Below are 12324 nucleotides of genomic sequence, written 5' to 3' on the forward strand. Positions count from 1 at the left end.
CAGCTGTGTATATTCAGGGGTGTTCTCCGTCTGGTACCCGCTGTGGGCGTCTCTGTGTGTGTGAACCTCCCCTTCCCCGTGCCCTGCATGACCTGTGATGCTGCAGACACCACCATCCTGTGTGCAGGGGTGTGTTGGGGGCACCGAGGGGCACGCCCCATGTCCTGTTGCGCCCGCCGCCCTGTGACCCATGTACTCGGTTGTAGGAAGTAAAGAGAACTGAGCACAATTCACTGGATTCTAGTTGAATCTTTCTCTAAGCAATGTTCCCCGCCTGCCCTTCTCCCTGTCCTGGATTCACCTGTGGTGCTAGCATTGGGGTCGGGGGTGGGGGGCGGGGTGTTAAATGCTGGTGGGCAGCAATAAAGGGCAGCCCTGCCCGGATGCCTGCATCCCCAGGGTGCTGAGGGCAGCAGGGAGAAGTGGGGACCTTGGTGCATCGTCCCGACCCAACTCGCCCCTTCCTCTCTGGGCTGAAGCACAAAGCTCTCCCCCGCAGACCAGATCCAAGCGTCCTGCACCCTCCAGGCCCTCCCTCCCCCTACCTGCTTTGAGCCCTCCTCCTGCCACATCCCTGTTTTCTATGCTGTTTTGGTGCAAGTACAACTGTCGTAGTCATGGCTTGGGGATGGGTTCTGTTTATTAAAATCCTATTGATCCTACTGGCCCTGTGTCCCGCCTCCATTCCTCTGGCCGGGGGGAAGGCAGGGCAGCCTGGATGCCTTTCCACCAGCCCCCCTCAGTCATCAGAGACAAGGGGCCACAACTGCTCCTCCAGCAGGGCTATGGTGAGCATGAGGGCACCCCCCAGCAGCAGCCCCAACCCCTGCAGCAGCACGTGGAGCGGGGGGAGAGGCTCAGGAGGACGAAGCAGGGCTGGGAGCTGAAAGGAAAGAACATCAGGGGGTCAGAAAAGCCCCCTGCTTCCCACCCCCGCCCCCCCCCCCCACCCACCCCTGCCAACCCTGTGCTAGCTCTTCCACGGTCCCGCATCTCAGATGCTGGTGAGCCAGTGGTTCCCCCCAACCCCGACCCTGCCACCCTTCTGGTGGCTCCCAGTGGAGGCAGAGGGGCTGAGACTCCCCTCTCCACACCTGCCCGCTTCCCTTGGTTTCTCTGCACCCCCCACCCCTCACCATGTCCACAAGGGCCACATAGAGGAAGACCCCGGCAGTGACCCCAAACACCCAGGGAGTGAGGGGGACAGGGCCCAGGCTGAGCCCCACCCCCAGGGCTGCACCCCCCAGCCCCAGGACTCCAGACACCAGGCTCAGCAGGAGCAGCTGCCGGAAGGGCAGCCCAGCCTGGAGCAGCATGGCGAAGTCACCTGTGCAGAGAGGGGACAGGGCAGCAGGGAGTTAAGCCCGGGCCACCCCTCACCCATGTCACCCCCCAGCCTCCACGTTCCACTGCTTTCTAGAGTCAACCTCACTCCACTCCGGCCATTCCTACCCAGTTCGTGGGGCAGCTCGTGGCAGAAAACTGCTACAGTGGTGCTGAGGCCACTGGAGAAGCCATCAGAGAAGGCAGCCCCTGGGTGGGCAAGATGGGAGGTGGATAGTCTGGAAGAGGGGTCTTCCCAGAGGCAGTAGCACAGGGGCCCAGAGCTCCGCGCCCCCCCCTTCCTGGTAGCCCTCTCCCAGCCCCACCCAGTAACTAGAGGCCCACCCTCTCCCTGACCTCCCACCCTCCATCCCCTTTCCCACACACCTATGGCCAGCCCATCAGTGAGGTTGTGCAGACCGTCTCCCAGGAGGACCATCCACGTGATGTTGGTGCCACCACCACCCTCGTACCCGTGACTGTGGCCTTGGTGCCCAGGAGGGGCTGGGACTGCTGGGGGCTGGCTGTCCTGCTCCCTTGGGCTCTGAGCCCCTGGCTCTGCAGGAAGGACAAGAGCCATGTTGGCGGCTGCAAGTGAGCTGGGAGCCAGGGCCCGCTCCTCATGTTCTCTGGTCACCTGGAGCTGCCTGCAGTGGCTGAAGGGCCACCCCACTGCCATCCTCCAGGTCCAGGTGTGGAGTTCTGAGGTCCTTTCTTTTCTGCCCGCAGCATCTCTGAAATGGGAGGGCATCCTTCCTGATGGAGGAAGCAGCAGAGCCAGGGGGCAGGGAGAGCCCGGGCTGCCGGCTGCGAAAATGACACTGGTTCCACCTCTGGCACTTGGGGATGTTCCCTGGCCTCTGCTCTCTTCCCAGGTTGGCACCCCTCTGTTTCTCGTTGCCCCAAACTCAGGAGAGGAGCCCGTTTGGCCAGAAGTCCTGGGTCTGTGCTGAGGAGCCCAAACCCGCTCCCTGCTGGCCATCAGGCCCCGCACAGTCAGGCAGACGTCAGAGCCAGGAGCGCTCGGCCCCTCACCTCCTGGCTCCAGTAGCCAGTTCTCGGCTAGGACTCTGGGCTCGGCAGGAAGAGGACATCAGGGTGTCACTCACTGGCTTGCGCCCTCGACGCCGCAAGAGCCCTAGCACATTCTCCAGGATGAAGAGCAGGAAGAGACCTCCAAGCACCGAAAGTCCTGGGCCCAGGTCCTCCTCTGGCTGCCCACCAGCTCCAGTGTGCTGCCCTCCTTGTGCCTGATGGAGAGGCGGTCAAGGGCAGACTCCAAAAGCCCCCTGCGCCCGACAACACCCCTCTCCTGAGGTGGTGGAGGGGGCTGGCAAGCTTTCACCCACACTCCCTACCAGAAGGCAAATGTGGGCTGAGGCTGGGGTGGAGAGAGGATGTCCTGTGACTGCGGACACGGGCAGGGGGCAGGGAAGGGGCTTCACGTACGTGCGGCAGCAGGTGCAGCAGCGCATCCCCACAAAGAGTGCCCACAGCCACGGCCCCCAGGAAGCCCAGCAGGGGCCGCAGCAGACGAGGTCCCAGGAGCCGCAGCAGCAGCAGGGAGAGGGGCGCAGGCAGGCTGAGCAGCAGGACTGCCAGGGTGCTATGAATCAGGGCTGCACAAAATCAGGGGCTGGAGTCAGGCGGAGCTGGAGGGACACCTTAAAGGTGGGATGGGGCAGAGAAATGCTGCAAGGGGAGGCAGGACCCCAGTGAAATGAACCCCCTTCCTTGGCTTGAGACCCACTTCCCCCAGCATTCACGTGTCCCACCCCCAACTCCCGCTCTCACCCACTGACCAGATAGTAGATCCCCTGAGGGGGTCGGAGCTGGGGCCCGGATGCAGACACGGCTGTCAATCTGATAAAGCAGGGCTGGACACAGCAGAGCAAACTGACGAGGAGTGAGAGGAGCAGCAGGGCTCAAGCCAAAATTGACCAGCAGCTGGGAGCCATTCAGACACTGGGGAGGTAGAGTTGGAGGTTAGGCACCAGGGAATTGCTGAGACCTGTGACTCAGATCTTAAATGTTGGCCCTTCCATTGCATGAACTCCTGGGTCTCTTCCAGGGTCCCCTTCACTCACATTGCCAGGTGCATCAGGGACTCAGGACAGTTATAATCAGCATTTAATTATCAGTAAATATTCAAACCAAAGCTAATAATTCAATTCAGTGCAAATTGGGTGCTAGTGAGCACTGCCACCATCTCCCTCCCTCTGGAGCTCTGGTGTCTCATTAATTTGGTGATGATGGTCAGATAACTAGAGCCCTCCCTTCCAGAATCTTAGAAGGGAGAAGAACCCTAAAATGCCATGCAAACCTCCTCTCAACAGCCCTGACACTTATTCCACCAGCCTTGGATCGAGTGCTTCCCATGATGGGGCGCTCAGCCTCACCAGGTCTGTTTCAGGGCTGGGTTTGGCTGCCCTCCGGTGTACATGGAACATGTTCACTGACTTTCTAGATGATGATAGCCATCTACCCGCTGCAAGCCTCCTCTCCAGGTAACCAGCCCCAGATCCCACCCTGGGCTGCTCCTCTGGATTCTCTGCTTTGCCAAGTGTGGCCCCTAAACCCAGTCTTAGAGCTTGGGCCATGGGTTTACCTACTGTGAGCACAGGGGAACATATTTCTCTACTGGAATAATGTACCCTAAGATCACACCTGGAATTTTTTTAAGTAGCCATTTTAAATTACTGACTCTTCAAACATTTCAGACCATCTAAATCCCGTGGCTCCTATCCCCTCGAGGGATCATCACTCACATCCTCATTCAGATGGTCAGCCAGTGAATGGTCCAGCAGCAGAAGCCTGTGAAAGAGGCCCAGGCCCGAGGGGCCTGGCCCATGGGGTGGTCCTGGGGCCTCTGTCTCCGCCAGGTCACCCCACCCCGAGGGGTCCAGAGGCAGCCCTGTCCAGACATCCACACTCAGCTCGGGGTCCTGTGGCCTAGAGTGGATGGGATGGCAAGTCAGGCTCCCTTGTGTTCTCTTACAAAGGGGCCTTGAAAGGATACAACAAATCAGGGTCTGGAAAACGTGTAACTCCAGGAATCTAATGTTAGGAAGGCAGAGCTAGGCAGCCAGAGGAGACTTTTCTCAGTAGGGAAGAGCTGGGGTGTGACACTTTAGGTGGGGGGAGATGGGTTAGTACCTGTGTGTGGAATTGTCTCCCGCTGGGGGCGCACCCCGACCAGCAGGAGGCCCGTGGTGTCCCAGGCGAAGGGCCTGAACTCGGCCTAGTCCCAGGTTGTGGAGGAGCCTGGCTAGGCCCGCTGCGGTCAGCGTCCCATTTTCCCCATACAGACCAAACAGCTGGGCGAGGTAATGGTTCTGTTCCTGCTCAGCAGGGCCCAGGTAGGGGGCTGAGCCCTCCACCTGGCCCAAGGCCACCCACACACACAGGCCAGCCAGCAGATGACTCATTGGGGGCCCCATCACTGGGGGGACAGGCTTAGAGGCTCTGGTTCCGGCTTCTATTCCCCCTGGTGGAACATCCTGAGGACTGTGCCCTGGAAGAACAAGGAGGAAGGGGCTGGGGCTCCTGCCATGAGCCTGCACTCCTCATACCAACCCCCCAAGCCAATACAGTGGCAGCCCCACTTGCTCACCCTTCCTCTGCTTTGCCTCCTGAGCAGCCTCTTGTTTACCAGTTTCTAGAGCAAGCACTTTTCCTGACCCAGAACAATCCCTTCACCTGATCCAGAGCCGCCCAGCCCCTGTCCCTCCCATGTCCCCCAGAGCCCAACCCTCAACCTCACCCCACCTCTCTTATACTCGCTCAATCCCCAGGACCTCACCCCCACTGGCAGTGTGAGAGCCGTCACCTCAGGTCCCCATGAGGCCTGGCTGTGGGCACTGAGAGGTTCCTGACTTATGGAGGGGAGCCAGGCTCAGTCTCTAGCTGCCCAGGTAAGTTGAAGGCCACGTCAGATAGAAAGCCAGGATGGCCAAGCCCCCGCCCCTAGCCCACCTGCCTGGGGGTGGGGCCAGGGGAGGTGCCAAAGTGGGAAGACTCACATCAGAGGAGTTAATGGTTCACTGGTCTCTGGGGTGGGGGTCAAAGGTCAGTCTCGGCTGGGCCCCCGAGTAGGGAGGGGCCACTCTCTTCCCCTGGAAAAGCCACATGGCCAAGGAGAGCCTGGGCCTGGCCTTTTCTTCTAAATAATTTACACACACCCCCAAGCCAGTCGGTACCATCTTAGCCTCTCGCTGTCTAAACTGCCACCCCACCTACCTTACATATGGCATTGGGCTTCATTCAGCTCCAACCCCCATGCCCCATGCCCACATTCCCTGGAAAGTTGGCCCCAGATGTCCCCTAAGCTGGAGAGGAGGGTAAAAAGGCAGATGAGTGCAACACCAGATGCATGGGGAAGAAATTGTTTTTAGCAATTTCTCATTCCAGAAGAGAAAGGGCCAGAACTCAGGGAATCATGACCAAGAAAGGGGACACTCTGGTGGGAGGAGGAAAGGAGCGTCCAGGCCCTCTGCAAATGTCTGACCTGGCTTTAAGTTGGGGAGCACAGTCTGAGCGGGGTGATTGGTCCAGGGGGTCGAGGTTGGCATTACCTGACAGCAGCAAACAGGGACACCCAGAGGAAGGGGGACGCCGTCTTCTTGGTTCCAGCTGTGGGGGGTAGGCAGGCGGGTGGACAAGGGTCACCGGTAGGGAGGGGGCGGGGGAGGGGCACTACCTTAAAGGGGCAGGCGCTGCTTCTCCCCTCCACCTCCTAGGGACACCCCACCTTTCGGAAGGCCCAGCTGCCGATCTCTTCATTTTCCCATGGAAAGTAAAGGAGTCCAGTACAGAGTGGTAACATTTATTAGGAGATTCAATTAGACTTCCACATCACACACTCAAGAAACAGACTAACCGTCGTTTCTAAGCAGGAAGGAGGGGAGGCAGAGGGCCCCGAACCCCAGGAGACAGGCAGCTTCAGCTGGACAAGGAGGGGAGAATGGGCTGAGGGTGGAGAAAAGCCACTGCTCACCCACCCTCCAGTGAAGTTTAGTGGCTAAAACACATCCACCCCCTGGCCCCCCAGAGACGGCAGCCCAGGAAAAAGCTGTGTTCTCTAGCAGATGCCTGGCTTATGGCTGGTGGCGGGAAGGGGAAAGTATCGCTATCTCTTGCTGCTCCTCCGGGTTTCTTTGCCGTTACTGACGGGGTTGCTGGAGGGGCCGGGGGGGCCGGCAGCTGTGTGGTTGGGCTGGCTTCGGGTAATTCGGGTGCTGGGGGGGTGGGAGGGAGTGTGAGGCGGGTGCGGGCCACCACCAGAACCTGGTGGGGCGCTCAGTCCATTCCCGTTCTGGCTCTCAGAGGCTAGTTGTGGGAGAAAGAGGAGAAACACAGGAATCAGAAAACTAAGGCAGGCAGGCATCCATCCCCAAGACCTCCCTGCAGCCCCGGCGGACAGAACAGTCTTTACCAAGTACAACTGCACATTTAAGGCTGTGTGACCAAGTGCAAAGAATGTGAGTTTTAGGAAGGGGCCCCAGAGAAGACGCAATCATTTTGACAGTTGCTACATGAACCATTGTATATTTTCTTTTTTTTTTTTTTGTATATTTTCTTAAAAAAAAAAATGGCTGCACCTCACAGCTTGTGGTATCTTACTTAGTTCCCTGACCAGGGATTGAACCTGGGCCCTCAGCAGTGAGAGCGAGGAGTCCTAACCAGTGGACTGCCAGGGAATTCCTATTTTTTCTTTTTTATTCATCTCTATCATTAGGAGTCACACCTAGCTGTTTAGTTCTAGGCTCAAGGACCACCAACAAAATAGCTCTTGACCAAAACTGACTGTAAAACTGGAGAATCACTGGGAAGGGAAGTTTGTGTTAAAGTGTAAGAAGGATCTTGAAGAAAAAAGTGTGGTGTGTATCACAATGAATCACATTCACTTGAGAAAATATAAACAAGAATAAGCAAAAAAAAAAAAAAAAAAACTATTATACATACTCACACCCCCAAAATAATAGACAACACTTTTGTGTATATTTTCAGTGTTTAATCCTTGAACTACCTTAGCTGTGAAAACCACCATCACCACACTTACTACAGTGTATTATTAACATAACCATCATCTGTGGGACTATTTCCTGCATGGACTTCGAGCTCCTAAAGACAAGTGCTGTGTTTTTTCCCTTGTATTCCTCATCTATAAATGCTTGTTAAATGAAGATAGATGCCTGCCTCTCATATACACAAGGCACCATGAACTCTAACCATACCCCTGCTGATCCATCAGACAAAGATATCTGCAGCCAAAACTGAAGAATAAAGCTCCTTCCTTAATTCACAGAAATAATTAGGAGAGTAGGTAGAAAGTAACTGTTTTGATGCCATACATTTTTTTCTTTAAAACCTTCTGTACCTATTAGCAGAGGACAAAGCAAATAAACATGTAGCAAATGAATACGAGGGGGCAAACAGGCTTAAATGTATCTTATTTAAAATATTTTTGTAAATGATGGAGTTATAGAGACCAGAGAATATGTAACTGTCATATTTTCAGTTGGAAATATGGATGCTTACTTTTTATGGTGGAATTAAATGTTGTTATTTCATGGTGTTTCCAAAAAAAACACCATGACCTCGAGTGGTTCTAATGCAGGTTAGGAAACCACGGTAACTGAGGATGCAGACACAGACTGAGGAATGCCAGAGGCAGCCCAAAGCCTAGTGTCACGGGAGAAACGCAAGGTGTGGACCCAAGGCAAGAGAGCCAAACATCCAGGAGAGGAGCGTCAGCTGGGAGATGACCCAGGAGAAAAGAACAGTAAAAAAACAGGTTTCTAAGGAAAAGCCAAGGGAAGAAGAGAGTGATGTTGGTGAGTGATTCTCATTAAAAGTTGATGATCTACAGGAAGGCAAATTCTCAAGAGACCAAAAGCAAGGGCTTCTGAGTTGGAAGAACCATAATCCCGAGGGCCAAGGCCTAGGAGCGGGGCCTTAAATTTCAAGAGTGGCAACCCTAAACAGAAACTATGGGCTTAAAGTGGTGCGGTATGGACTCCATGTGGAGTCATATAAGTAACAGTGTATCAGAACTGATACTGAATCAAAATAGGCAAGGGTGGAAAATGCCAAGTTTCTGCCAAAGGAGAAGCAGAGAGGAATGAGCTAGAAAGAAAGAGGGCAGTCTGCAGAGAAACTGCTCTCATTTTTGGCTCTGAGTGTTAGTGGCAAAAGGGAGCCCTATCAGTCAGTGATAGAAACATATCCCCAAATGTTTTCACCCGAGGGACTTGCAAAAGAACTGGGAGAGGGACTTCCTGGTGGTCCAGTGGTTAAGAATTCGCCTGCCAATGCAGGGGATGTAGGTTTGATTCCTGGTCATGGTACTAACATCTCACATGCTGTGGGGGCAACTGAGCCCACGCACCACAAGGAAGATCCTGTGTGATGCAACTAAGATCTGACACAACCAAGTAAATAAATATACAAACATTTATTAAAAAAAAAAAGAAAAGAACTGGGGAGGAAAAGGCTATAATCACAGAAAAGAGATTTGAAAAAGGGATGAAGGCAATGTATCTCTCCAGGCTGGGGAGATTAGGGAAACTAGGAGGACTAGTGAATGGAAGAGAACACGTTTACCTGGAGAAGTAGCAGGGGGTCCCGTGGGAGGCTGGGGAGCTGCAGGGCCACTGTCGTTCTGCACCTGAATGCACAGATGACATATGCAGACCTTACTCTCTGCCAGGCTTCTTGGCCTGACCTGCCCTCCTTCCCCACATCACAGTCATGGGACCCACCGTCTTGTTGGGTGCCTGCTGGGCGCTGTATTCGGGGTTTGGCTCACTGAAGTTAGGAACCTCAGAATAAACCATACAGAATCTGCAAGGGGAGAAAGCGGCAAAGCCTCAGACCCATCCCCTGGAAACCTCAGAAAGGTCCAGGCTCCGAACATGGTATGCACACCCTCACGCTGCCTCCTGCAAAACACAAACTGCTTTCCTTCGCCTGTGCTTCTACCTTCCCAAGATAGCACTTACTCTCCAATCTTCTGAAGATCACCCCCACGGCCAGTGTACAATGTCAGACAACCTTTGAACACTGACGCGTACCTGTGGGGGCAAAAAAGCAGGATTCAGAGTTACAGAGAAGGCCCTTGAATAACCAGAAGTCATCTGATGGCTTACCCTTTGGTGAGCCGGATAATATCCCCAGGCTGGATCAGGTTGCCCACGTCATCCCAGACAGAGATATTGATGCTGCCAGTTTTGTCCGCCACTTTGCAGGTCCGAACCTCGTGCCCGTCCTTTGTCTTGGTCACTCGGCCTGGAGGAAATAGACCAATGGGTGGGGGTGGTCAAATAAATAGGGGTGGTGATGATCAGAGGGATGAAGTCTAGATATTGGCGGAGTGAGGTGTACAAACAGGGCAAAGCCAAATCCCTGGGGCAGGGAGGAGCCAGCACCACGTAGAGGGCCCTGAGTGGGAAAAGGCCCGGAGGCACTGGAGGCTTGGATCTGGCAAGAGTTCCCTCCATCTACCCTACACTCGACTACAACTCTCCGGGCGGGGGCTAGGAGAGAGATTGGACGTAAGCAGTGTCTTGGGGTGCGCCCTGCCATTCTGGGTGCCAGTTAAGAATGGTTCTCCCCAACCCCGAGAGCCTACGCAGGGGGCCCGCCGCCCCAGCAGAGCCACCTGTCTCCAGCACAATGAAGATGAGGTTCAGATTCTTGAGCCCGGGCTTGATATCCTTCACGAAGGTCTCCGTCGTCATGCTGCCCAAGCCTCAGCACCCCACTAGAAGGGGGGAAAGGGGATGAAGGTTCAATGCATGGACCTTCCCATGTCCGCTTCGCAAGGCCTATCTATCACACTAGGCTGGTCAGGCAGCCCTAAACCATCTAACTCTTCTGAAAGGGTAGAAACGAACTTCCCCGTGGGCCTCCAACTTCAAGATCAGAATTTGGGTCTCTGGATAGGCTGCTTCGGGGCTGGAAGTCCCCCCTCCCCCGATGCTCTTTCAGTCTCAAGTCCCGAAGTGGGGAAGCCGACGGAAACCCGGGCAGAGAACCTGATGCAGAGCCAAGGAATGGAATCTCACTCGCCACACCTTCCCGAACCCTCATCTGGACAATCCGGGACTCAGTCCATCCTCTCCCCCAGCTCACAGCCTACCACCCACCCAGCCAGCCCGCCGGACTGTGCACGCCGCCGAGTCGCCCGCAGGGGGAGCCAAAGGTCCCCAGGCCGCCGGATGCGGACCAATGGACCGCAGGAGTAAGAACATTCCCGGAAGTTTTCCCCGGCCGGCCTCCTCTAGCCAATCAGCACTGCCCCGGCTCGGCCCCTGCGTCCCGCCGCGGGTCCCCACCCGGCCAATGGGGATTCGAGATTCACGAGCCGCGAAAGGGGTGGGATTTTAGGTATTAAAGGAGCTTCAGAGGGTTGACTGCGCAAAGAATAACAAAGACCACCAGGGGGAGCCTCAGGTCCCAATTTTCCTCCACTTGACTAGGCGCTGCTAAGTCGCTTCAGTCGTGTCCGACTCTGTGCGACCCCATAGACTGAAGCCCACCAGGCTCCCCCGTCCCTGGGATTCTCCAGGCAAGAACACTGGAGTGGGTTGCCATTTCTAGGCGCAAGAACTAAGATTTTCTTTCTCCAAGATTTTCTCCTAGTCGTGAGACAGTGGAAATAGGACCAAAGGTTTTTTGGAATCCAGTGGACAAAAGCATAAAAACAAGCTCATCACTTCACTTTTTTACTCGACAGTTCTTAAATATGTGATTACATTTTGCAGACGAGAAAAGGCAGTGTCTCAGTTCAATTCAGTCGCTCAGTCGTGTCCGACTCTTTGCGACCCCATGAATCGCAATACGCCAGGCCTCCCCTAGCACATGTTAAAAGCAGTATCTAGCACACAACAGGCAGTTTCCTCCTCTTCTCCAACTGCTCTAACCCTCATCTTTATTTCTGATTTGGGGCCCTCAAGTTTAATGCAGTAACCAGCTTGGTCAAGATCTCTGGAAAAAGTAGCATTCACACCAGAGACAGACAATTGGCAGCCTCACTCCTTACCCCTTGGAAATAATGGAATCTGGGGCTCAGAGAGCCTCAGTTCCTCTCACAGTCCGAAAGGCAACTGTTCCTGAAGTACTCAATCCCTAGACCTCAGGATCCTCAGAGGACTAAAAAGAAGAGGCCGGAACCTTTAGCTCCCTTTGAGACTTGATACATAGTCAACAAAATGTAGCCAGCTCTGTAGTATTGCGTATAAACCAATTATATATATAAACAATGTACATACATGTGCGTTACCATTTGCCTGGCGAACATCGGTAAAAAATACTGCTTATTATCAGATTAGCCTAAGAGGCCATGCAATTGTAATACCTTGGTTTGCTTAATCAATCCCTTACCTTCTTCTAGAGGGCTTTAGGCTCCACCTTGACTTTCCTCGGAGCTCAGGTTCTCTCCCACCCACACCCCCAGCCACGGTGTTGTACCTTAAGGAAAGCAAACCACAACCCGGGAAGAGGGACATTTTTATCTCCCTTCTGTCCCCTGATGTGTTTCAGGCAACTATACGAGTGCTCCGAAGGCCGACGTAAATACGGCGGGAGTGAGACTGGGAGGGAAGCGGGCAACCATAGATCAAAGTTTTCCGGTCAGACACTCCCCCATTCCCCACCCAGTGGTCGCCTCGTTGACTACATATCCACTCCCATGACTATGAGTCATAAGATCAGGAGGCTCCGGGATGCTGACCACGGCTCTGGAAACGGGAGAGGGGCCGGGGAGACGGCAGGTCACTGCAGGCCAGCCTACTAGCGACGATCTCGCACCAAGTCGCATCAGCTTTAGAGCACGAACACGTGCACCCCTCCAAAGCGAAGTCTCGCGCTCCTGGAGAATCGGCCTCCAGCTCAGCCCCTGATGTTCACGCTGGGAAGAACATAGAGTCCTCCCTCCCAAATGGCTATCTAGTTCTCCCTGGAACCATAAAGACTTCCGGTCTAGAGCGGAGGCCTGGC

General features: G+C 54.7%; 2 protein-coding genes across 19 annotated transcripts; both read right to left on the minus strand.

Annotated features, from left to right (window-relative positions):
• Positions 1-622: 622 nt before the first annotated feature.
• Positions 623-6148, minus strand: SLC39A5 (solute carrier family 39 member 5). 11 transcript variants are annotated; one of them, XM_086400622.1, is made up of 12 exons: positions 6074-6148; positions 5898-5955; positions 4480-4837; positions 4092-4275; positions 3126-3288; positions 2773-2942; positions 2433-2573; positions 1961-2057; positions 1711-1881; positions 1453-1533; positions 1137-1327; positions 623-883 (listed from the first exon to the last, which is right to left on the minus strand). In XM_086400622.1, exons 1-12 carry the CDS (start codon positions 6146-6148, stop codon positions 740-742), a joined length of 1833 nt encoding a protein of 610 aa, XP_086256748.1. In that variant the 3' UTR covers positions 623-739. The 11 variants fall into 11 exon arrangements, 9 of the variants coding, with proteins under 9 accessions (XP_086256748.1, XP_086256747.1, XP_086256743.1 ...); XM_086400621.1 differs by lacking the exon at positions 6074-6148 and adding an exon at positions 5346-5438 and having other exon boundaries at positions 1266-1327; positions 5898-5959; XM_086400617.1 differs by lacking the exon at positions 6074-6148 and adding an exon at positions 5346-5438 and having other exon boundaries at positions 5898-5959.
• On the minus strand, positions 6135-12285 carry NABP2 (nucleic acid binding protein 2). Of its 8 annotated transcripts, XM_086400633.1 has the most exons (8): positions 12059-12285; positions 11710-11796; positions 9986-10087; positions 9474-9612; positions 9327-9398; positions 9087-9168; positions 8929-8992; positions 6135-6651 (listed from the first exon to the last, which is right to left on the minus strand). In XM_086400633.1, the coding sequence occupies exons 3-8, from the start codon at positions 10062-10064 to the stop codon at positions 6452-6454; spliced, it is 636 nt and encodes a 211-aa protein (XP_086256759.1). In that variant the 5' UTR covers positions 10065-10087; positions 11710-11796; positions 12059-12285; the 3' UTR covers positions 6135-6451. The 8 variants fall into 8 exon arrangements, with proteins under 8 accessions (XP_086256759.1, XP_086256757.1, XP_086256764.1 ...); XM_086400631.1 differs by lacking the exon at positions 11710-11796; XM_086400638.1 differs by lacking the exon at positions 9327-9398.
• Between the last annotated feature and the right edge of the window lie 39 nt (positions 12286-12324).

The sequence above is a fragment of the Bos grunniens genome, chromosome 5 (genome assembly GCF_055505025.1).
Source record: "Bos grunniens cultivar Pamir isolate PY7600 chromosome 5, Bosgru_T2T1.0, whole genome shotgun sequence".
In the NCBI taxonomy this organism is placed as follows: Eukaryota; Metazoa; Chordata; class Mammalia; order Artiodactyla; family Bovidae; genus Bos; species Bos grunniens.

Excerpts from the sequence above, each read along its gene's own strand:
- SLC39A5 (XM_086400622.1), bottom strand. The coding sequence starts at position 6,148 with ATGTTACCACTCTGTACTGGACTCCTTTACTTTCCATGGGAAAATGAA. Across the intron at positions 4,838-5,897 it reads TCCCTGTTTGCTGCTGTCAG|GGCACAGTCCTCAGGATGTT; the intron begins GTAATGCCAACC and ends TTGTTCTTCCAG. Across the intron at positions 2,943-3,125 it reads CTCAGGGGATCTACTATCTG|CCCTGATTCATAGCACCCTG; the intron begins GTCAGTGGGTGA and ends GATTTTGTGCAG.
- NABP2 (XM_086400631.1), bottom strand. The coding sequence starts at position 10,064 with ATGACGACGGAGACCTTCGTGAAGGATATCAAGCCCGGGCTCAAGAAT. Across the intron at positions 9,169-9,326 it reads GATCTTCAGAAGATTGGAGA|ATTCTGTATGGTTTATTCTG; the intron begins GTAAGTGCTATC and ends CTCCCCTTGCAG. Across the intron at positions 6,652-8,928 it reads ACCCCCTGCTACTTCTCCAG|CCTCTGAGAGCCAGAACGGG; the intron begins GTAAACGTGTTC and ends TCCCACAACTAG.